We start from the raw sequence: 23,299 nt of genomic DNA, 5'->3' as shown, positions 1-23,299 counted from the left end.
TTTCACACAATGCACAACAAACCTGTACTTCACTGCCGTAAAATGCAATGATAGTGTCTTAGACAACGGTTAAAAAGGACAACCAGCATGGCATCGGGGTTAAGAGCAACAGACCCTAATCTGGAGAACTGGATTTGATTCCCCACTCCTCCACATGAGTGGTGAACTCTTACCTGGTGAACTGGATTTGTTTCCCCACTCCAGCACACGAAGCCCCACGGGTGACCTTGGGCCAGTCACAATTCTCTCAGAATTCTCTCAGTCCCTCCTACCTCACAAGGTGTTTGTGGTGGGGGGGGAGGGGGAAGGTGACTGTAAGCCGCTTTGAGACTACTTTTGGTAGAGCAGAGTATAAAAACCAACACTTCTTCTTATATGAACACATGAAGGATAGGTCTAACAACAACAACTTCCAGTCACCACAGCTCAGTGGAACTTCCATGTTCAGAGACAGTTTATTTCTGAATATCAGATGCTGAGAACTAATGACAGAGGAGGACTGCTGTCTTGAGGACCTGCAATTGGCTTCATGGACACATCTTGCTAGCCACATCAGAAGCCAGATGCTGAACTGGACTTGAAGGCGCTTGGGGTCTCTTCCAACTGTATGATTCAATGAATTAGATAACCTCTTGAGGTGACCCACCACAGCTTTTATATTCTTATAATATCTATCGTTTGCTCCCTTCCTTGCACAATTGGTTGTGACCTTATTTTTTTCACAGTCTCTATACTCCAGTGTTTCTCTCCAAGTAGGACCCAAAGTTGCTTACATCATTCTCTTCTCCTCCATTTTATCCTCACAACAAAACAAACTATGATGTAAGACACAGCAAGTGCATCTGAGTGGACCAAGATCACTTGACAAGTTTCCACAGCAGAACATCAAGGTCTGAGGAGCATGCTGAATATGGCGTATTATAGAAACTACGGTCCTGACCTGGATAGCCCAGGCTAGTCTGATCTTGCCAGACCTCAGAAGCTAAATACTGTCAGCCGTGACAACTACTTGGATGGGAGACCTCCGAGCAAGTCAGGGTTTTGATGCGGAATCAGGCAATGGCAAAAACCTCTGAACGTTTCTTGCCTTGAAAACCCTATGAAGGAGTGGCCAATCTATGGTGCTCCAGATGTTCATGGACTACAATTCCCATCAGTCCCGGGCCATGCTGGAAGGGACCGATGGGTAATTGTATTCCATTAACATCTGGAGCATGGCCATGCTGGCAGGGGCTGATGGGAATTGTAGACCATGAACATCTGGGGCACCATAGGTTGGCCAACCCAAGGGTCATCATAAGTCAATTGTGACTTGGCAGGGGAAAAAAAGAAAAAGACATTATCAATAACAAACCACCCGGTACAACGACCTCCACTTAACCATCTCCCAGTTTAGCAGGTTTGAAACTTCTGTTAGCCAACATACTATTTTTTACAGAGCAGCTATTTAAGAATCAAACTAACGCAAGAGAAAAAGGGGCCAGGGAAGGGCCTACTGAACACTCACCTGTGTCCTTGTCCTTGGCTTTGTACACTTGCCCATACGTCCCTTCGCCAATAATACCGATGATGTCAAATTTGTCGACGCAACGCTTTCCCCAGTCACTTTCAGTCTGCCGCCTCTCACCGTAACGAGGACAACAGATTCTGGAAGAGAAGGAGGCAAAGGAGACAGTTTTCAAGCTTGCAAGTGCTGAGTTGGACAAAGCCTGACTGAACCGGAAGGGTCGTCTTCTCCAACTTGCTGTTGCCAAGATGAGATCTCTCAACATGTGAACTCCTGCAGATGCAAATCATGCACAGCTATGCCGCTTGTGAAAGGACTCTAAAAAGCCAACTATTATCTGGTCTAACAAAATAATAGTGTTGCATGTATATCCTACTCTTCTTTGGAATTCAGAGTGACTCATTCATGGCTCCCCGTCAACCTTCCCACCTAAGAAGTTTGCACACCTGACTAGCACACATGAACGTATGAAGGTACCTCAGAGCAAATTTACCCAGTATCCAGAACTGTCCTAACCAGAACAGCTCTCCAGGATATAAGGCAAGAGGCCTTTACATTCCTGCTATCAAATATTCTTTAGAAGAAGAGTTTGGATTTATATCCCCCTTTCTCTCCTGTAGGAGACTCAAAGGGGCTTACAATCTCCTTACCCTTCCCCCCTCACAACAAACACCTTGTGAGGTGGGTGGGGCTGAGAGAGCTCCGAAAAGCTGTGACTAGCCCAAGGTCACCCAGCTGGCCTGTGTTGGAGTATACAGGTTAATCTGAATTCCCCAGATAAGCCTCCACAGCTCAAGCGGCAGAGCAGGGAATCAATCCTGGTTCTCCAGATTAGAATGCACCTGCTCTTAACCACTATGCCACTGCTGCTCCTCTGCTGCTTTAACTGGAAATGCCAGGAATTGAACCTGAAAAACATGCACCCTGCCAATAAGTTATGGGCTGTTCCCAGTGGATAAGCTTACCCTAAGCAATAAAGCTGAAAAATCATTTCAGTCTGTTCTCTGACCTGTTTTATAATTCATTCTACGTATAAACATAAATTAAGAGTGTTTCATATGGCCTTCAGCAAAACGTCTGTACAGCATGAAATAAGACTCAAGACTGCTTAACTAACTTTTTACTGGCTCTCTGAGAATGTAATGTGAGAAGCTGCAGAGATGGTGCTTTTGGGTCACTTCCCTTTGGAGAACAGAAAAGGGTGTTCTTGTGGTGTTCCTGTAATATCTGCTTCATTTACAGACAGACAAGAAGACACATGTGGGAGCCAAGTGCTCCAACAGGGTAGCAAATCCACTGCACCACACCTGATCTCCAGAGAACACCTGTATCCCAGAGATGCTTCAGCCAACTGACGAGTGTCTGGCAACTTCCTTCTCTCTGCCTCACTCAGAACAGGTAGATGCTGTTTCTCTATGCGCACATCTGCCCCCTCCCCTCAGCTAGGCAGGCTCAGTTTCCCAAGCTCTAATGGGCAGATGTATGAAGGCACTGGGGAACTATTTTATAACAATTATCCCCCATTGAGGAAACAGCTACACAGTAATTATGGAACATTAACATTCTTTTGTCATTGGCACTGGGCTGGCTGCAATCCCTTTAGGCCATGTCCAGTCATACTGACAGGGAGAAAAAGTCACAGCCCCATGGATTAGTTAGTGCTTAGTTTCTGATGGTTTGTTCCTGGATATGTTAACAATAGAAAAATGATAAGAGCTCCTTCAGTAGTGTGATCGGCCCAGGCAAGAACATGGTCCGATCTCTTCACTTTTAAAAAGAGGGGGCCTGAAACATATTTTCAACATGGGAACTACACACCCCTGTTTAAATGACTCTGCAACATCACTCACTTTGATACATAATAATGTGCCAGAGACCAGGTAAAACCTGTGTTAAGCAATTTCAAATGACTACCAATCTATTTCTGGGTTAAATTGAAAGGTGTTGTAACGTTTTAAAGTCTTATGCCATGACCACAAGATTAGATAGATCTCTTTTGGACTAGCTTTAGTTCCCTAGGGATTTTTAATTCTTCCAGGCCTTGCTCTTTCTGCTTAGTTTTATTCTAACTGACTATGAACCTGTGCCCTGGATAGCCCCAGGCTAGCCTGATCTTATCAGATCTCAGAAGCTAAGCAGGGTTGGGCTTTAAATGGGAGACCACTAAGGAAGTATATTGTTGCTACAGAGAGGCAGGTGATGGCAAACTACCCTGAAAATTCTACAGGATCACTGTAAGTCAACTGTAACTTAACAGAAAACAGCAACAACAAAAATTGGGCAGAAATATAAAGTACGTATAAATGAATGTGCTTTGTCCTGACTGCAGTGTCTGTCAAAGAGTGGCTGCCGTTGGAGTTCAGCAGCACCACTGAGATGGCTCAAGGCAGGGCGTATCCAATGGCAATAACAGGAACGACCACTCCCCATTTCCTGCTACCAGCTTGCAAAGAAATTTACCAATTCTGTCTGTGTGAGTTAGTGTAGAAGACAGCACTAGGATCCTGCAAGTCCCCAGTTAACATATTGCCTGTGCCTTAAACTCACGAGGAGAAGATCATGTGCCAACCATTCTCCACCTCAGATCTACAATAGGGTGATAACAATGCTGACCATCCTTATAGGGCTGCCCTAAGGACTGCAAATCAATACAAAGTGCTTTGAACCATCTAAAGCACTACAACTACTAATTACTACTACTACTTCTTCACATCTCAAGAGAGTGAATATAAGGATCTGTCAGGCTATGCACAAGGGAAAACTTGTTTCTCAACTCAGGTGAGCAGCGACGTTCACAAGCCTGCCACTTCACACTTTATCCAGCTCTTCCTTTCTTTCCACCTAACCCAAATTTCACCGATTTACTATAGCAAACAATGTTTTGACAAAAACCCAAATGCATTTCAAAATGGCCGCCATGCAATCAGGCAGGCCTCCTTACTTTGGTCTCTTCCTCAACGGTTGCTGAGGTGGTGTGGCTGCCTTTGGTTCCGGAGACTCAGGAGGCGAAGGATCTCCACCAGGAAGCTCTGGAGGGAGCGGGAGGTCCATGAGCAAGTGTCGTGGTCTCTGTTCTTTCTCCTTCCTCACAGGTTTTGGAGGTGCAATCTCTTTTGGACTAGAACACCACAAAAAATATGAATGAGCATATGAATTACACGCACCACCTGTGACAGCAGAGATCACCACTAACTTTGTTTGGACAGTGAGGTGGTCCTTATGGTCTGCATTTACTGAAAGACAACAACCAAGCATCCTCGGGCATACAGTCAACCCATGGGTTCAGCACATAAACCATGAGTTTGGTATCTGCTGTACATTTTAGAATCTGAACTTTTGATCCCCCGCACTAAAATCAGCATGCAGATCTTAACCCACGTCGTTGTGCCAAAAAGTTCCAAGAAGAGTTTGCAAGGAAGAGCTGGAAGAGAGTCAAAAGTCACCGGAAGGCTGGCTGGGGCTTCCAGTCATTGATAACATTGGAATTTAAGAGCCACATACAGTGCCTTATCTCTCTACTGCCACAACCTTATTAGTTAACTACTTCATTTATATCCCTCCTTTCTTTCCACCAATTCAAGGCCTCACTGAGATTGAGGGGAGGGGGGAGTGGCCAGCTTACAAAGGAAACATGATATGTCGCCATCTGCAAATTTTAAATTGTTTAAATTCTATGAAATTAATATTGTTATAGATTGTTTTTATATTTGTATTTATATGATGTTGATGTACACTGCCCTGAGCCCTCCGGGGGAGGGCGGTTTAAAAATGGAATGAAATAAATAAATAAATAAATGATGGGCTCCAATGTTAACCCCCCTCTCCCCATTTCTTTAGATATACTCAAAGGTATAGTGGGCAAGCTGAAGCAACAGGGGCAGGAAGGGAGATGTACTGGTCTGCACCAGAAAAAACAGGGCTGCCTCATATCACGCAAACCTATCAGCCATCTCATCCTAGTCCACCACTAATTACCTGGACTGGCAACAGTGACCCAGAGTCTAAGGATGAAGCCTATTCCAGATCTGCTACCTGTGATCTTTGACACAGGGATTTCACACGGGTTCTTTGACATCTTAAGTGCTGGTTATTAGCTTTAATACATAATAATTACCTTCAATTACAAGGGCCATCATACTTATCAAACCTTTTCTTCCCCAGCAAATTACATACTCTGGACAGCCTCCTCATTAACGATATCCTCCCACTGGACTGTTCCCTTGGCTACCGTTGGGATCACAGGATTTCTCTGCTACGGCCGACCAGAATGGGTGCTGCATATGCCTTCACTTATTGTAGAGTGTTTGGTGGAAGGTAAATTGTTCCAGCAATTTGCCTCCATTAATTTGCCTCCATTAATTCTCCCTGTGTTTTTTAAGCTGTATTTTCAGTCCTGAGCGATCTTTAATAAGAAATGTGTACCTATTAATCTTAATTGTTTGCTATAGACTATCAGAGTTTGTGTCCTCGCACACTGGGTGCTACAGTGTTAGTTGCCTTGAGTTCCAAGAGAAAAGGGGGGACTAAGAGGCTGAAAATAAACCGGCTGCTGTGGTTTCCCAGACTGTGGCCGGGGTCTGGTACTTTTAGACCACAGCCACACAGCCCAGAAAACCCACGGCAGCCAGTTGATTCCAGCGGTGAAAGCCTTGGACAATATCTTGGAGATAAACATGAACATGTTCTCCATCACTCCATCCCCAGGAACTGGGAGCGTGGCTCAAACACACCACAACATTCTGAGGACTCACCACAATCTCATTTTATGACTCCTTTATAGTTTTTTTTCCTCAAGCCTATGAGTGTCAGGGTGCCAGTTCGTGCAGACGTTCTGATTCTGCACGCACACCACAGAATGAGTGGCTCCTTGGGCTCTAAGCTGCAGTGAACAATATTCCCAGCACTGTCTGGAAGAGATTTCTCAGCAAAAACCCCTCCCCATTGTGCTCTGCTTACCTATCCATGTCATCTTCCCCAGGCAGGACAGGCGGGAAAGGGAGCGGAGGCAACGTGGATGTTTTCAGGTGGGGGACAGTGGCTGTCACTGAAATGTGCCCTTTCGAGGAGGGCTGTGCGGTGGGTTGAGAATTGGCCTGAGTAATCAGAGATGTCCTGGCGTGGGCAGAGGCTGGCAAAGATGAAGGAGCAGAAGCAGGGGTGGGCACAGTGGGTGACTGGGCAGGGGGCAGAGGGGGAGCCACCAGCGATGGAGGAAGAGGGGGCAATGGAGGCGGAGCTTGGGGAGGGGGCGATGACACTGGCAAGGGAGGTAGTGACTTTGCAGAAGGCAACGGAGGCGGGGCCTCCTTCTCAGCAGTCTCGGTTTCCTTGGGAGTCACAGTTTCCTCCTTGGCAATAACAGGCTTCACATCTTTTGTTCCCGTTGCTTTCGAGTCTTTCGGTGGAGCAGGCGGCTTCCTCTCAGAGTTCTCTACCGCCTTTGTTTTTACGGGCTCAGTGGCAGTTTTTGCCTCCGCGTTGGGCTGGGGCACGTTTGCTGGCTCCACATCAGAAGGGCACTTTTCGGGCTTCGTTGTTTTCGTCTTCTTGGCCTCCGTCGCCACCTCTTTAACTTCAGCCAAGCTGTTCTCTTTCCTAGACAAAAAGCTAGGAGAGTCCTTGGTCTCCTTCCCGTCAACTTTTGCAGCTGCTGCTGCTGCTGCGGCCCTCTCTTTTTTCTTCCTGCTCAGCTCGGCACCCAGGCTGGAGTTCAACGGTAGCCGAGCAGGTGAGATACTGGAATGGCGACTGCGGGACCCAGATCTCTGCTTTTTGCTGTGAGATGATGAATGCCTCGAGTAAGCAGGACTTCGGCTTCGTGATTTCATAGGTTTCCTGTGGAAATAGAAGAGGAGAATTTGAATCCCTTCGGTATCAGTGGTTTTACATGCAAAAATGCAAGACTCCACATCTTATGGTTTTAAGAGATATGCCAGAAGCTGCCGTTATGATCCAGAACTTTCTGTGCAAAATAAAGGCTTCCTACAGGCTCAGCCATTCTCCTCTGCTGAGTTGGAGACGGGGGAAACTTGTTAGAGAGTCCCATCAAGGCCATGCTGGCAGGGGCTGATGGGATTTGTAGTCCATGAACATCTGTAGAGCTGCACGTTGCAGACCCCTGCATGATTAGCCCAAAGGCTGTTCTGTACCTGAGGGTTTGCTGCCTGGCTCACAAGCGGCATCAGATTTGCAGGGGCATTGCAGTCCTTGTAGGCTTTGCCACTTCCAAGGACTCGGGAAAGGTGTGGCTAACACAGCCAACCCTACATATGCAAGACAGTGCAACCTACAGTCTCTCGCTGCCTCTCCTCATTCTGTCTGGCATTTGGGAGGGGACCCTGCCAGTGGACAGAAGAAGGCTGGTGGCTCCTTCTAGATATGAAGGCCCCTTCTTTCAATTTTTTACAACAGTGAAATTACGACGAGACATTGAAGGAGACTCCAATAACAGACTCTCGTTTGGAATGTCACTCTGGGACAGCTTCCGCACCAGGGCGGTTTCCCCCACAGTGAACCGGATGCTGATGCAATTTGTATGTGAAATTGCCCTGGCGACAAGAGATGGAGGATGGCAGAGGGCAATCTATTTTCTCCTTATCATTAACGATAGCTTTCTTTCATATCTGGCATGCACTGGATTCCCCCCCCCCACACACACACACACACACACCTGCTCTATTCTCACGCGACCCTAAGGATTCTCAACCCACTCTGTTAAAACCTTATTTTGAGGAGTATAGAAATAATACAATACCTTTTCAAAACCTTTCTTTTTAAAGAACGAGAAGAGTCTGGATTTATACCCCTCCTTTCTCTCCTGTAAAGAGATTTGAAGGGGCTTACAAACTCCTTCCCCTTCCTTTCTCCCCAACAGGCACCTTGTGAGGTTGGTGAGGCTGAGAGAGTTCTGAGAGAACTGTGACTCACCCCAGATCACCCAGTGGGAACATAGGAGTGCAGAAACACATCTGGTTCACTAGATAAGCCTCTGCCACTCAGGAGGAGGAGAGGGGAATCAAACTCGGGTTCTCCAATTAGAGTCCACCTGCTCTTAACCACCACACCACACTCCACATACATACAGCAGCACCTCCAGATGACCTCCTTCACTCACTCATCCAAAAGGGAAGCAATTATTTTCGGTTTTAAATATTTTTTAAAACTCCAGAAGTACAGAAGTAGGGGAAAAAAGTTTGTTCAGTGGCCCCTTCAAGAAGCTTTATTTTTAGTATAAACTTCCATGTGCACCAGACTTCTTCACGTGCATGTACATGAAAGCCTATACCAAGAATAAAACGTTGTCAGTCTTACTGTGCAATCCAAAGCGTTGAGCAGGGGAGTGGGGGCTGAAGCCACTTTGGAGTGGCAGAAGGGTTGCTTGGTCTTTCGTGCCACCAGCCCTGTGCAAACTGGTATGGACACTGGCATCAAGGGACTTGCCTCAGTGGTCAGCCAATGCAGTTCCCAAACTCAAAACCTGGCCCCTGCAGTAGCTAGCATTGTTTGGGGGGGGGGGGGAGAGCACATTCCTGGAGGTGGAGCTGACACTAGCCAGCTCCCAGTGCACTCTCTCTCTCTCACACACACACACCCCGCTGCTGGACAACAGCTGCCATGTTCAACAGACTATGACCAAAGGTATGATTTAATACATAGCAGCTTCAAGTGCGTTCATGTATCTGTCTGTGAACTAAGACATCAAGTGGAAGCATTAAAAAAAACCCCACACCAGTCAGGTAGCCAAACTGTGAAAGCAGCATGAACATGTAAAATGAAGATCTGTCCCCGTAACCTACAGCAAGAGAAAGGAATAATTCTGGCATATACTGTATAGCACATATTATTGTCATATCAGTAACTGTCCACACATGCTACGAGAATAGTTTACCACTGAACAGTTCAGTGCTTTCAATGTTCATAAAGTGCCACTCAATATTCAAATATGTTGCTAGTGTTATAATGGCAGGAATGCTTCTGTTCAAGTACCACATTTTCTTTTCTTTACTACAAAGTTTGTATTTTCTATTTTCATCTTTTCTTTTTCACTGCCTTGCAGTTGGCAGGAATAAAAAAATGTAAAAAAACACGTACTGAGATAGCACAGGACACAGCAGTTTCCAGTTCTCTCTCATTTTAGTACTGGGTAGGTTAGCAACTCAAAAACAAATACTCTATTTTAATAAATATGCCAACTATTCAATGCTTTTCTGCTGAGCTATTCATTATTAATTTTATATTGTTAAAGTAGTAAAATAAGTTCAGCCTGGATAAGCAAGGAAGCACTAGACATATTTTCTCTGGGAACAAAAACATACCCCTCTGTCTCCAGCTATGGCTTCAGATTTCTTGCAATGTTTACATCTCGAGGCTTCCATTTGCCACCCATGAGCTACAGTCAATAACAGCACTACCAAAAGTAGGCTAAAATAATACCAGCTGACCAGATCTTTTGGTCAGCTGGCCCCTTTCCCCTACAGGAGCCTTGAACTGTACTCCTAGATAATGACATCCTTACTAAATTGTTCAAAAGAAACTAAACAGGAAATTAACCTGTTCAAAGTTTATCATCCAAGACGGTGGGTACAGAGAACTGTTCTCCACACCTAAGGTTTAAAAGTATTTATTAAAATTAAAATGGCTAGAAGTATACTTTAGCACTGTGCCAGATTGAGCAAGGGTTTCCAAAGCAAAGGAGATGTAAACGCAAATCCTCTGTCCTTCCCCCTAAACGTACCCTAGCACTTGTTGAAAACAGGGTAGGCCATTAAAGCTTAGAAGGTTGCAGTTCTCAAAGAGTTATCATTACCAGGCTGAGTGAGCTCCCTGGATGAGCACATGGTTCAACAATGGCTGCTCCCTTCCCAGCCCTGGCAAGAGGTCTGCCGCCTTCAGTGGCCCAGCCGAAAAAGAAAGAGAAGAGACAACGCCCCTCTCCTCCCAGAGTTTATCAGTTCCCAGACCCCACCCTCTTTTGACCTGGTCAGGCTGGGTCAAGATATCTTTTCCCCTTAGGTCAGGTAGCTCTTCCTGATGTCCATCTGGAATTTCTAAGTCCTCCAAATCTATGATACCTGATTGGAGAGGAAGAGAAGGAAAAAAAGAAGAGGGGGGGGGAAGGGGGGGAGCCATTTCTCCACACAGATATATCAGTTCAGGGCTCTCAGAAGCCGCCAAAGGTTTTGAATTTTCTCCCCATGAAAAGTTACCCCACAGAATCATTCCCAAATATCCTGGTACCTCTTTATGCATCCCAAGCAAAGCTGATAGTAGGGAACACGGGAACCGTTTAAAACTAATTTCTGGCATCTTGTGAAATCTGGCTTACTACTGGTTCTGGTGGGTTTTCCGGGCTGCGTGGCTGTGGATCTTGTTCCTAATGTTTCGCCTGCATCTGTGGCTGGGATCTTCAGAGGTGTATCACAGAGGGAAGTCTGTTACACACTGTCACTTCCCTCTGTGATGCACCTCTGAAGATGCCAGCCACAGATGCAGGCGAAACATTAGGCGAAACAAGATCCACCAGACCACAGCTACACAGCCTGGAAAACCCACCACCACCAGTTGAATCCGGCCATGACAAAGCCCTAGAATGATTTTTTGGGGTTTCTGGAGGATGCTTGAAATATAAGCCCTCCTCCAAAAATAAGCCCTAGTTACAGATTCCCCGGTGCAGCTGATCTGGTCACGTGAGGGGGCACAAAATAATGGGGAAAAATAAGACATCCCCTGAAAATAAGCCCTAACACATCTTTTGGAGCAAAAATTAATATAAGACCCTGTCTTCTTTTCGGGAAAACACAGTAGTTACTTAAAAGCAGTTTAATGGTTCTGGAGTTTGAATCATTCCTGCATTTTGGGAGCTACCTGTTTTGACTGTTACCTATGGTAAAAGAAAAAAGTTGTATCATCATTAATGTCATTACATGGTTTCTGAGACTCAGAGGCAATGTTGGAAGCATTTTGGCTCCCTGTTGCCTAAATGAGCAAGACTTTGGCACTGGTGGATATGGCAAGGAGGGCTCAGCAGTACCCCCGTCACACTGAGGGCAAGCTCAGCAATAAAAGCAGCCTGCAAAGCCACCAACAGCCACCAAGTGTGTACCACTGATTTAAGTGCACTCCATCTGTTATGGCAGGAAGGGAGACATGGCCCCTTTTCTTTGCTGGGAAACCAAGGGTTCTCTGGAAGGTGTGCTGGTAATACATCGTTACCACTCCATACCTCTTGAGAACCTCTAGACTGACCTGCTAAGAAAGCAATCTTCCAGCGAAGTACTAGCAATAGCAATAACAAAATAATATATAGCCAACCAGGTAGTACCATGTGTGGCAGAACAGGCTCACTCTGCCCAGCAGGCCATTCCACCTCAAGTGTCTACCAAGGGTTGCCACCTTTTCCTGGAAAGGGCTTGCTTTCTCTCTCTCTCTCTCTCTCTCTCTCTGGTAGACTGCTGCCACCACCTGACCGTTTGAGGGACTTCCTGCTGGGGAGAGTCAGGGTTCCATAGCTTGGGGGGGGGCACGGACTGGGTGCCATTTTGCCCCCCTATGCCTATGCCCCCACCCCTCTCTCAGGGTCAGTCTGGGTTATCTTTTACTCCTAGGTCAGGTAGCTTTTCCTGATGTCCCTCTGGCATTTTTAAGTCCTCCAAATCTACGATACCTGCTCAGACAGGGGGAGGAAAAAAGGGGGGGAGAAGAAGGAAGGAGCCATTTCCTCACACCATGCACTCTAGCACATGGAGAAAGATTGAGAGAAATGCCCCAGAGAAATGGATTGTACCAAGTGATGACCAAAAAAGTTTTTTGGAAAAAGTTTAGTATAAAAGAGAAAGGTTTCGATTCAAAAGGGGGGAGGGAGGTCAGGGAAAAACACATAAGCGACAACAACACAGATATTCACATGAAGAGCAATACACCTGAACTAACAAAGCTAAACATGTTACCTGTACTGTAGCTGGTTCCTCACAGCCTGCCTGAGAAGTCTCTTGATGTAACAGAAAGTTGAAGGAGTCCATAACTTCTTAAGGACTCACTTTCTATTGAGGGCTGAAAATTGAAGACAAGGGAAAATTCCATATGTCCAGATATTTATGCTAAACGGAGCTGGACCCAAGCCTGTCTCCTTCCTATGAATGAAAGAAGATTTCTCCAATCCCTGCAAATCCCAGTTCTGATGTCAGGCTACTTTTACCAATCAGAGCCATATACTATATAATACCACCTGGTGATGGCTATGAACATCGACGACAAATACCCATTCCTCACTCAGACACAGAGCTCCTCATTGTTTCTGCTTGCCTTTATTCTACTTGATCTTTATTCTACTTCACCACCAAAAAACCCCAAGCCCAGCAGTCTCTGCTGTGTATGACAGTGGCTCAGACATGGAGTCATCTCTATGGGGCAGTTTTCAAAAACTATATCAGGTACCTAGAGGTGATAGCAATCAACTCACTTTACCTATTCTACATACAGTGAGGACAGTCTTTTTCCATCTTCGTCAGGCCAGGCACTCAGCCCCCTATCTGTCCTGTACAGACAGGGCCACAGTGATCCATGCAGGGGTCACCTCCACATTAAACTACTACAACTGGCTCTACAGTGGCCTACGCTTGAGATTGCTCCAAGAAACTGCAGTTGGTCCAGAATGCAGCCGCAAGAGTACTTACTGGGGCACCAGTGAGGGACAGCATTAGACCTGTGCTCTACCAGCTACACTGTTTGCCAGCTGAATTTCAGATCCTTTTCAAGGTTTTGGTATTCACCTTTAAGGCTTTGAGCGGTCTGGGACTTTCGCATCTTCAGGGCCACATCTTCCCATATTGCCCATGGAGGACCCTTCGATCCCCTGGTAGTAATTCAATGATGGTCCCCAGTCCCAGGAACATTGGGCAGTCTTCCAGAAGAGCCAGGCCTTTTCGGGGTTGGCTCCTATCTTGTGGAACTCACTCCCAGAGGACATCAGAGTCCTGCAGGATATCAATCAATTCTGCAGGGGCTGCAAGACTAAATTATTCCCCTGGACTTACAACTGAAAATGCCTGGTTCAAAACAGTGTCATTTTGCTCCCCACCCCACAAAGTTTGTGCCCCCTCCTCTCTCACCCATAAAGTTTAATTAAACCAGAGTGAGAGTTGGAATTGAGGGTAAGGTGCCTTTAAATCGCCATCTGTATAATTATTATATCTGGAATGTTTTGATTGTTAATACAGAGCTTCAAGATTGTAATTTAAATGTGCATTAGCCACCCTAAGCACAACCATGGCTGAAGAGGTCAGGGTATTCAGTCAGATAAAATAAACAAAATAAAAAAATAAATATTCCCTTCTCAATAAACACAGAGATGTTGTGTGCCAACTTCTGGCATCAATGGCTCAACAAGCAGGAAGTAGAAACTCAATTAAAACTGCAGTTGAACTAACTCATCCTGCCCTGAGTACATTAAATGCTGGTCTCACGCTGCAACACAGCAAACACGAGCTTGTGACAGGAATATGCTTTGTGCTTGACAGGAAAGTCGGAGCATGCATACAAGCTGTCTCAGGAAGTTCTCGCATCTCCTCCCTGGGAAAAGACTATTGGATGAGCACCTAATAATGGCAATTTAAATAACTCTATTCTCTCCATCCCCCCCCCACCCCCCACACACACACCACCCCATCCTTTCAGAGACCTGCAATAAAGCCTATTGGAGAATAAGGACTAGAAATATATTGGAAACATTAAAGTAGGGACTTGCTCACAAAGCAAGTCTTCTTAGTAGGTTATGTGCAACAGTCCGACTCCCCTTATGAAGAAATGGTACCAAATTTACTAACAGAGACAAACACAGTTCTGGCAAATTCTTTTAAATCTCAATCTTTTTCCAAGTAAAAAGAAACAGGTATTCGAAGTTAGGGTCATGGTGAAAAAATTGCAGTATTACGTAAAGGTCAGATACTGTGATATAAGTCTGCAAAAACTGAAGAAGACCTTGGATTTATAACCTGCTCTTCTCTATGTTTACAGACTCCCAAAGCTGATTACAAACATCTTCCCTTCCCTTCCCCACAACAGATACTTTGTGAGGTTGATGGGGCTGAAAGAGTTCTGAGGGAATGGTGACTAGCCCAGAAGCCTTCATGTGAAGGAATGGGAAATAAATTCATTTCTCCAAATAAGAGTCCACCGTTCATGTGGAGGAATGGGGAACCAGTCCTCCATATTAGAGCCCACCGCTCTTCACCACTTCATCATGTTGGTACCCTCAGTTGGTATCTAAATGTAGGTAGGGCTACATTTCATAGGAAAACCTGGAACATTAAGTTATTCCAAAGCTGGACACTTTTATATATATAAAACTGTTTTCGTATAAGGAGTTTATCATTTGTACATTTTTTGTGTTGGAGGAGGAAGCAAGGCATTCTACCCTGGGCTTGGTAGGCACTAGAACCCCTGCAGAGAATTCTAAAACAAAAACGGTCCAGCATGTAGTAAATTAAGTTACAATTCAACTTAGATCTTCTGGCAGAAAAAAGTGTAACCACATTCCCCATTCAAACCCTCCTTTAGTAATGGAACAAAGTACATGGCCTTGGGCAAGCTGTCACTCTCTCAGTCACAACTCCCTCCCAAGCCCCAATCTACGACGCAGGAGTGATCACAACAGGCCTGTGTACAGAGCTGCTATAAGCATTGAAACATATATGCAAAGCACTTTAAATGCTTAAAAAGCATTGTGTAAAAGCTAGCTCCCAACACCCATTCTGCTCTAATGAAAAGAGAATGCAGGCCAGACCTATTCAGGCAGAGGGAAGCCTGACTCCATTCACCTGGTCCAGGAGCAACTGGAGTCCTCACTCCATAGCACCCTGTGTAACCCCTGGACTTTCCCTCTTACTTTATGGTCACCAGATGTTCACATGGAAGTGCATCACACCTACATTTATTTACTTCATTTATACCCTGCCTTTCTCCCCATTGCTTGCCTGACGTCCATTTTATCCTATCAACAGCCCTGTTAGGTGAGGCTAAGAGCATGGGTCACTTAGCAAGCTTCCAAGGCAGTAATGATTTGAACCTGAATCCTCCAGATCATAGTCCAACACTCTCACCACTACACTGGCTCTTCCTTTGAAAGGCAATTCCAAAGAGTTATCAAGAGATGTTTTTGGTTACTCCTCCTGCAAAATAACAGGAGCAAGGTAGGAGAAGTAGTTCTCACCTCCTTCCCAAGCGCCTGAACTGTATGTTAACTTTAGGAGAGAACAGGAATATTTTCAAAAGCAAGGCTCCAGAGAGTTCAGAGAAGTAAATAGGGCACTCTCTTCCTCATTATAACCTCACAACCATCCAGTAAAGTAGACTAGGGTGAGATCAGTTACCCAGTAAGCTTCATAGAGTGGACATTCAAACCTGGACTCCCATACATTATTCCATGTCTCTATTGACAAGTTTACAGCAGTCTTACAAGTTTACAGCAATTTACCGCAGTCTTACCTGTGAAATTTCCTTCCTACCATTCCTTGCTCCCTTCCAACCAATGGATAGTTTACTAAGCTAACTGCTATTTGGAAAGCACTACTGTCACAAAGAATGCTTTATTTCATTCATTCTTCTAACAGCCCTGGGAGGAAAGTCATTAATATTTGCAATGTACAGAAGGGGGAATCAAGCGTGAGAGATGGCAACTTGTCCAAACCATCCAGAGAGTTCACAACTGAATAGATATGAATCATGTCAATATCCAGCACAACCAAGGGATAAGTATGTTTGGCCCACAGTGACAAAACCCTAGTAGCTAGACAGAACATAGACTATTCCCAAACTCCCAATTTACACATTCAGAGAGCCTTCAGCTACAGCATGGAGCTCTACCTCTTCAGCTGTCAGGCCAGTGACACAACTATATATGTGGTAACCAGTATTTTCAGTTTTACAGATTATAGGTATCATGCAATTTCAATAGTTTCCAAATGGCTGAGAAAGTGCAAACTCATCCCATGCAAGACTGACATAGCAAAGGTGAGAACAGGGACTGAACAACCTTCAAGGTCCCATTCAGCTGAACACATGTACAAGAAAAAGTACTACTTGTTTCAAAGTCAATTTGTGATATCTGGATTCTCTCGAGACTACAAGAGCTTCGGTCAAAGCAGTTTTTTAAGCTACTGATGCCTTCTGTCCAGTTGAGAGGATATTCCTAGGTAACATTTTCAAACACAATCTGAATTCCATGTTACAACAGACCAGCAGACTGCAATGCCACAGCACACCCTGAAAAACATCATTTTGTCTTGTGAAGCCTTCTCTCATTTAACCAAAAGTCACAGTGCAAAGAGGAACTCAATTTACCGGAAAGGTACTACTTTACATCGACAGACAAGAGCAGTGGACACCCTGAATGCCACTGGGATCAGAGAATTCAGTCCTTCTTCAGCCACAGCCATTTTCAGGTACTTTTTTGGAACTGTATTGTGTTTACTCAGGATTGAGATAGAGTAATCCTGAGCAATTCTAAACCTTACCTATTTCGATAAATTTAAGCTACCTTCAACAAAAGTCCTAGCTTTCAGGCTCACGCTGGCAAATGTCACCTCGGCACTTTAAGAATAAGCAATAATATGAATCACAACACAGAATATTTCACTGAACTGCACTTTCAAAAACTGGGTCCAAATTATAGTTCACTCATTGTCTCATGTTGAGTGGAGCTAGTTGCCTTTCCAAATGAATTCTCCTTAGCAGTAGAACTGGGACAATTTCCCAATCTTCAAGACTGCTGTTAGATTAGAAAAGTTATGTGCACTAAAATGCTCACATTACACACACAGGAAAAATGCTAATGATTTTTACACCCCAGCAATAACACTGATTTTAGGATAGTCAACATTTCAGCCACACCTGAACCAGAGAGGTCCAACTTTTTTGGACCAACCATAAAAGCCACACACCTGGACACAGGACTCCGGCTCAGTGACCGCTTGGAGATAAAAGGACTACTGGAACGCCTTCGATTGAATGGACTGGGGGACCGTCCGCTGTATGATCCACTCCCCCTCTCATAGCTGGACGATCGTCTTCGGCTGTATGGGCTAACAGATCGTTGGCGCCTTCCATACGGACTAGGAGAGCGCACACTGGACTGATAAGCAGCAGGTTCCTTGTATGGTGGGCTAACAGATGGCCTCCGGGAGGACCCACCTGGACTCTTCTTATAGGAATCGTAGTTACTAGATGTGTGCGAACGTGGAGGACTTAAATCATAGTCTTGGGTGTATGATGCGCCTGAAGTGCTGTCATCTTGCTTTGGACTGTCTGACCATTTGCGGTGGGGACTCCTCGATTTCCGCTTCGGGCTGTCGAGCGATTTGTAGCTCTTAGGGGCATCCCTTTTCCGGTGACTTTTGGCACGGTCTTTGTGCCCAGATTTCACCTCGCGCTCTTTCCTGGACCTTTCCTTATGCAATCTGGCTGAGCGGGACTCCTTGCCACTGCTCTTGGATGACTTTGAGGAGTGGTCATCATTCTCCTCATGGAGTCTTTTAGAGGTCCCTGACACTCTATCCTTGTTGGAACTCAGCTTGCTTGAGGACTCTTGGTTCCTCTCCGGCCGCTTTTCCTTGTCCACCTGCTTGCTTTTCATCAGCTCACGGACGCGTTTGTGCTGGTGATGGCGATGCCTATGTAACCGGTCACTCCGCTCCGACGCCCCTTTCTTCTCATCGTTCTCCTGATGCTCCAGCTTGACAATTGCTTCATCCGAGAAAGTATCGGAGTCAGAACTGATGTCGTCGTACTCCACAAGCGGTTTGATCATGCTGCCCAGAGATGTGGCTGGTTCTTGGGAACCCGAGGGTGAGTCTTTGGAATGCCTGGACTTGTGTCTTTTGTGCTTGGCGAGCCGGTGCCTCTCTTTGTTGTTCGAGCTCCCACCACTCGCCATGGCCTCCTGATGCAAGCACCCCCCTCCCCCTGCATCCTTCTTGCCCCCATGTCTCTCTGGGTTTGGCATTCCTTCTCCACTGTGCTCGGAAAGAGGGGGGCAAGCCTCCAAACCCCCTCAAAACACTAACCCTTCTCACTCCCTTCCACAATCAAGGGGCTTCTCTCTCTTTCCCTCCTACATTCAACCTGCCTTCACCACTCCGACATCTGAGGGAAATATGGCTGATATGCAAAGACTTGAGCCAATAAAGATGTCTAGAATCTTAGAGTGAAAAGGGTGCCCTATGGGGGGAGGGGGTCCGTTGCTACAGATAGATCTCTGAGCAGGGCTCTCCTAAACCGCTTGGGCTGAGAATAGGTAGCTCTGACTAGATCTCCCTTCGTCCTCAAGGCATCAGGGGCAAGGCTGGGCTGTTAAGACCCTGAGTAAGAACCCATCCTTCCCTTAACGCTACCACTTGGGAACATGAACACCCCAGCGCAAGGAAAGGTCCAGGGCCCTTTCCCCTCCCCTGCTGGCTTCCCAATCTTCTAAGGTGGGGATTCTGAGACCTCCCCGCTCACGCCAGACTTCCGTTAACAGGCCCCCAGGTAGAAGAGGATCCCTCCCCACTCACTGCACAGAAGGAAGGGCGGCACCTGCGCTTCCTGGGCTACTCCAACCTCCCTCGGGGACCTGAGGAAGGAGAGGCGCCCCCTCCACCGCGCCCCCTCCCCGGCCTGGTTCCTTGGGAAGCCCCACGGGGGCCCCTCGGCCTGGCCCGACACGGGGCGCCCTCTCAGCCTCCCCGACCTAAGGACCCAGCGAAGCTCCCATCTCCCTCCTGCCCACCGCGAAAGGGCGCCGCTTCTAGGCCGGGGGTGGGAGGTAGGAAAGTGAGGGGAGAAGGTGAGCCGCCAAATATCGCGAGAGTACGATGGCGGTATCGCCGCTGCCGCTTCTCCTGCCGCCGTGGTCTCGGTCGTCGTCCGTCCTGGCCCCGCCCTCCTTTACGGCCGCTCGAGGGGGGCGGGGGGCCTTCTCTCCCCCACCCGCGACTCCGCTCGCGCTACCTGCTCCTACCCCCCAAATACCGCGAGAACACGCACGTGCGCGTCCGTTCTCGCTCTTTCTCACGCGCAGGCGCACAAGAAAGGCTCTGCCTCGCGAACTCTCGCGGAGTTGGCACAAGAGTCGAAAAGGGAAGGGTGACTTTCCTTTCTCCTCCTTCCGAGATTGTTTTCTCGCGTAATCTCGCGAGAAATGCTTATGTGTTTCTCTTTAAAAGGATTTTTTTTGTTCGCAAACTGACGGGATTTTAAAATTTTGTTGAAATTTTTTTTTTACTATGAGTTTTTTTTGGGGGGGGGCGGGGGGAGAGAACTATAAACCAGCCGCGAGGTTGTGGCCATGAAGAGGATAGCTTAGTTCCTTCTTCACTGTTGGTTGATCCAGTAGGGGGCTTATTCAACAAAACTTTTTTTTCAGAAAAGATTTATTTTTAACTAGTGGGCCCGGCCACGCGTTGCTGTTGCTGAGTCTGGTGAAGTGGAAAAGAAAGAAAAGGGGAAGCAAACGGTTCGAACATGTGTCATTGCACAATTCTTGCAAGGGAGGGGCAAGGGGCCCCTCGCTCCCCTCCCTCTCTCCCATTCCCTTGCATGGCAACCCAGCCGGTCCCTTCCTAACGTTCCCCTTCCTCTGCTAGGGTGGATTGGCCATGTGCAGGTGGGCTGGTCCTGTCCCTTTCACTCCCTTCCCTGGCAGTCGAATTATCTAGTGTAAAACACACTGGGAGACATGAGCTACGTTGTGTTCAAATTTCAGAGCGTTTCAAATCCTCGGACCCGCCCTCACCTTCCTCTTCCTCCGCTAGGGTGGGTGGGTCATGTCCAGATGGAGGGCCCCATTCCTTTCACCCCATAAGGCAGTGCTTTTCAAGGAAGGCATGGTTGGTTCCCTTGTATCAGAGGGTGTTGCTTTGACGGCCAGCAAATAGTGCTGTTGCAGAACAGAACTGTGGTTCCAACTGTCACAGGTGTGGCATGTACACAATAATTGGCACAGTTGTGATATCTACACAACAGGAGGTGTGGGAACAGTGTGGAAACCTGGCGGCACACAAATGCAACGTTGTGTGAAAATTTCAAAGCAATCGGTCCAGTAGTTTGGGAGATTACCTGTCAGCAGAAAAACGCACGGACAGACAGATAGATAGATTGTCCATTTGTAGCAGGCTTACGATGGCAGAAGGTCTTGAGAAAGCAGAATTGTTTTACAGAAATTCTGATGAATTCCGAACAGCATAAATGTAACGTGTTTAGGACGTTATGAAAAGAAGATCCATTTTGGGATTTTGTGTTCCCACAGCACGGGAGAGCACAACGTTGTTAGGAAAAATTGATCTTTTTTCCCAACTGCTGCATGGAACTCTTGTCAGTTGAAAAGCGGCACCCGGTGTTGTGTGTGCTGCAGCAGAGCTCTGCTATTTTGCTGTCAAAAGTAGATGAATAATGTTTGTTTAGCCTAGTAATCTTATGCATGTTTTTTTTTGTTTTGAGGGGACTGTCTGTGAAACTACAGCAACACAAATTTGCACATATTGCAGCTTCTCTTTTCAGACATGCCCCTCAAAACAAAAAAAAGGGAAAGCCACACGTGCACGAGATTGCTGGCTAAACAAACTTTATTGATCTACTTTTGACAATGCAATAGCAAACGGATGAGCTGCAATCCTCACAGAGAATCTCCTGCAACCCACAGAATGGTGAGTGCAAGCAGTGGAAACAAAAGTGAGAGGTTTGGGCAGGAGAAGTAAAACGTTTCCTGCTTATTGGCATTTGCTCAGCAGGCAGGAATCGTCCTCATCCCAGGCTGGGGGGAACAGATTGTTAGTTCAGCGATTTTTGAAAAACCTGGCTTGAGAGAAATATGCTGAGCTGAACTCATTTTGGGGAAGAGAACTGTATGAAGCTCTTCCTCAAAACACTATACGTAACATCCGAAAGAGATTATAATTATGCTGTGTGGAATCCTGCAGAGGAGGACTGAATGAAGTGGGGGAGGAGGTTTAGATGTTCAGGGCCCCATTTGTTCCTTAATGGTGATCTGAAATGGCTTGCAATATCCTCTCGACAACTACAGCCAGTGGTGCAGGTTAAACTTCATGTAGGGAAATAGGGTTGCCAACTCTAGATCAGAAAATTCTTAGAAATGCAGGGCTGGAGTTTGTAGAGGGGGAGCTCAGCATGGTGTAATTTGACCCTCCAAAGCACCCATTTTCTTTAGGGGAACTGATCTCTGTAGTCTTGAAATGAGCTGTAATTCTGGGTGATCCCCAGGGCCTACCTGGAAGTTGGCAACCTCAGAGGTCATCAGACTGCAAACCTAACCACAGTTATGCCATTCTAAGCCCACTTTATTTGTGGGGACTGGAAACTGGATCTCCCAGGTTCTGCTCTACCACAGTGATCGCTGTACCACACTACTCTAATAATAAATTATATGCTGGCGTAAGGTTTAATTGATAAATGTTAGTCTTTAAGTTGCCACTGAAATCTGTTTTATTTTCCTGCTACCAACTAACAGGGCTGTCTGGAACTAATTAACATGCAAACTGAAACATTACTTATGCTGTGGTTATTTATCTGTTTATTTGTTTACTTTGCTTATAATATACCACTCTACCCAATAGGGACCCAAAACCGATTGCATCTTTCTCTCCTTTCCATAAACAACCCTCTGAGAGTGTGTTGCTGGCTCATGGTCATCCAGAAAATGTATATCATTTCATTTTTCATTTCATTTTAACCTTTAATGGCATATCGAGAAAATTTATATCTAAACCATTGTAAGCAGAATTACAGTCTCTTCTAAACCCAATTAAATTAGAGTGGATGACTCCTTAGGGAGAGTTATTCTAATTAGGATGTAGATGGCATTTAAAAAGTCATTATAGAAGGTGGACTGTGTGTGTTTGTAAAGTATGTAAAGTATGTTACATCTTTTCCAATTCATGACAACCCTATGAATCAGTTTCCTCTAAAAGTTTTATCATTAACAGCCTACTTCAGGTCTTGTAAATGGAGTACTGTGGCTTCCTTTGTAGAGTCAAGCCATTTCATATTTGGACTTCGTCTTTTCCTGCTGCTTTCAACATTTCCTAGCATTATTGTCTTTTCCAAATACTCTTGTCTTTTCATAATGTGACCAAAGTACTGTAGCCTCAGTTCAATTCTGTTATATGCATCAGACAGTTTGGGACTGTCCGTTTGTACTTCACATCAACAACTGAACAACTTTCTAGCTTTAGTCCAATAAGTAGTATCAATAAAAATAGCTTATACTTCTACTTGTCCTCCACTCTTCTTCGGTAGTTGATTGAGTGCCATCCGATCTGTGGGTATCATCTTCCAGCACTGTATCTTTTTCCTTTTGGATTGTCATAGGTAAAGATTGGTCGAAACTGCTTTACCATTGCCCTCTTCTACATAGTATTAACCAGGATTAGGTGTAGTGGCACTGTCATGGTCTACAAAAGATCTTCCGCCAGTGTCACTTTCCACTCCTGTTGCTGCCCAGTAGTTAGCCATCAAAGATTCTTCCTCCATCGCCACTGGAACTGTCTGTTCTGTTAATGTACAAATGTGACCACTCCCTCCAGGGATCAGTCTTAAGTCTGGTGTCTCAGCTGTAACCATGACACTCTGATTGACTCTGCTAGAAGTTTAGCTTCTTAACATAGTTTAGACCCCTTGTATATTGCTGGTAGAAAAATTTATTCCAGCATCCACTCATTTTAACTTTACTGAAAAGTCTAATTGTATTTAAAAATGCTTACTGATAAGTGCATAGGACTGCTTTAAAATCATTTGTTCTTGGAG

At 45.8% G+C, this 23,299-nt stretch overlaps 1 protein-coding gene across 2 annotated transcripts in view; it reads right to left on the bottom strand.

Moving 5' to 3' along the window:
- CDK12 (cyclin dependent kinase 12) overlaps nt 1–19,582 on the bottom strand; it is a 46,302-nt gene extending 26,720 nt beyond the window's left edge. Inside the window, exons 1-4 of one of the 2 annotated variants that reach the window (XM_048517202.1) lie at nt 17,443–19,582; nt 6,464–7,342; nt 4,449–4,625; nt 1,508–1,647 (exon numbers count right to left, since the gene is read on the bottom strand). In XM_048517202.1, the coding sequence (XP_048373159.1) occupies nt 1,508–1,647; nt 4,449–4,625; nt 6,464–7,342; nt 17,443–18,503 (2,257 nt within the window). In that variant the 5' untranslated portion in view covers nt 18,504–19,582. The remainder of the gene's footprint in view (nt 1–1,507; nt 1,648–4,448; nt 4,626–6,463; nt 7,343–17,442) is intronic. The other variant, XM_048517200.1, reaches the window with a different exon arrangement.
- Nucleotides 19,583–23,299: the final 3,717 nt, after the last annotated feature.

Source organism: Sphaerodactylus townsendi, linkage group LG15 (assembly GCF_021028975.2).
Source record: "Sphaerodactylus townsendi isolate TG3544 linkage group LG15, MPM_Stown_v2.3, whole genome shotgun sequence".
Taxonomy (NCBI): domain Eukaryota; kingdom Metazoa; phylum Chordata; class Lepidosauria; order Squamata; family Sphaerodactylidae; genus Sphaerodactylus; species Sphaerodactylus townsendi.
Note: the sequence above shows the minus strand (reverse complement) of the source record. Positions and strands in the feature narration are given on the sequence as shown.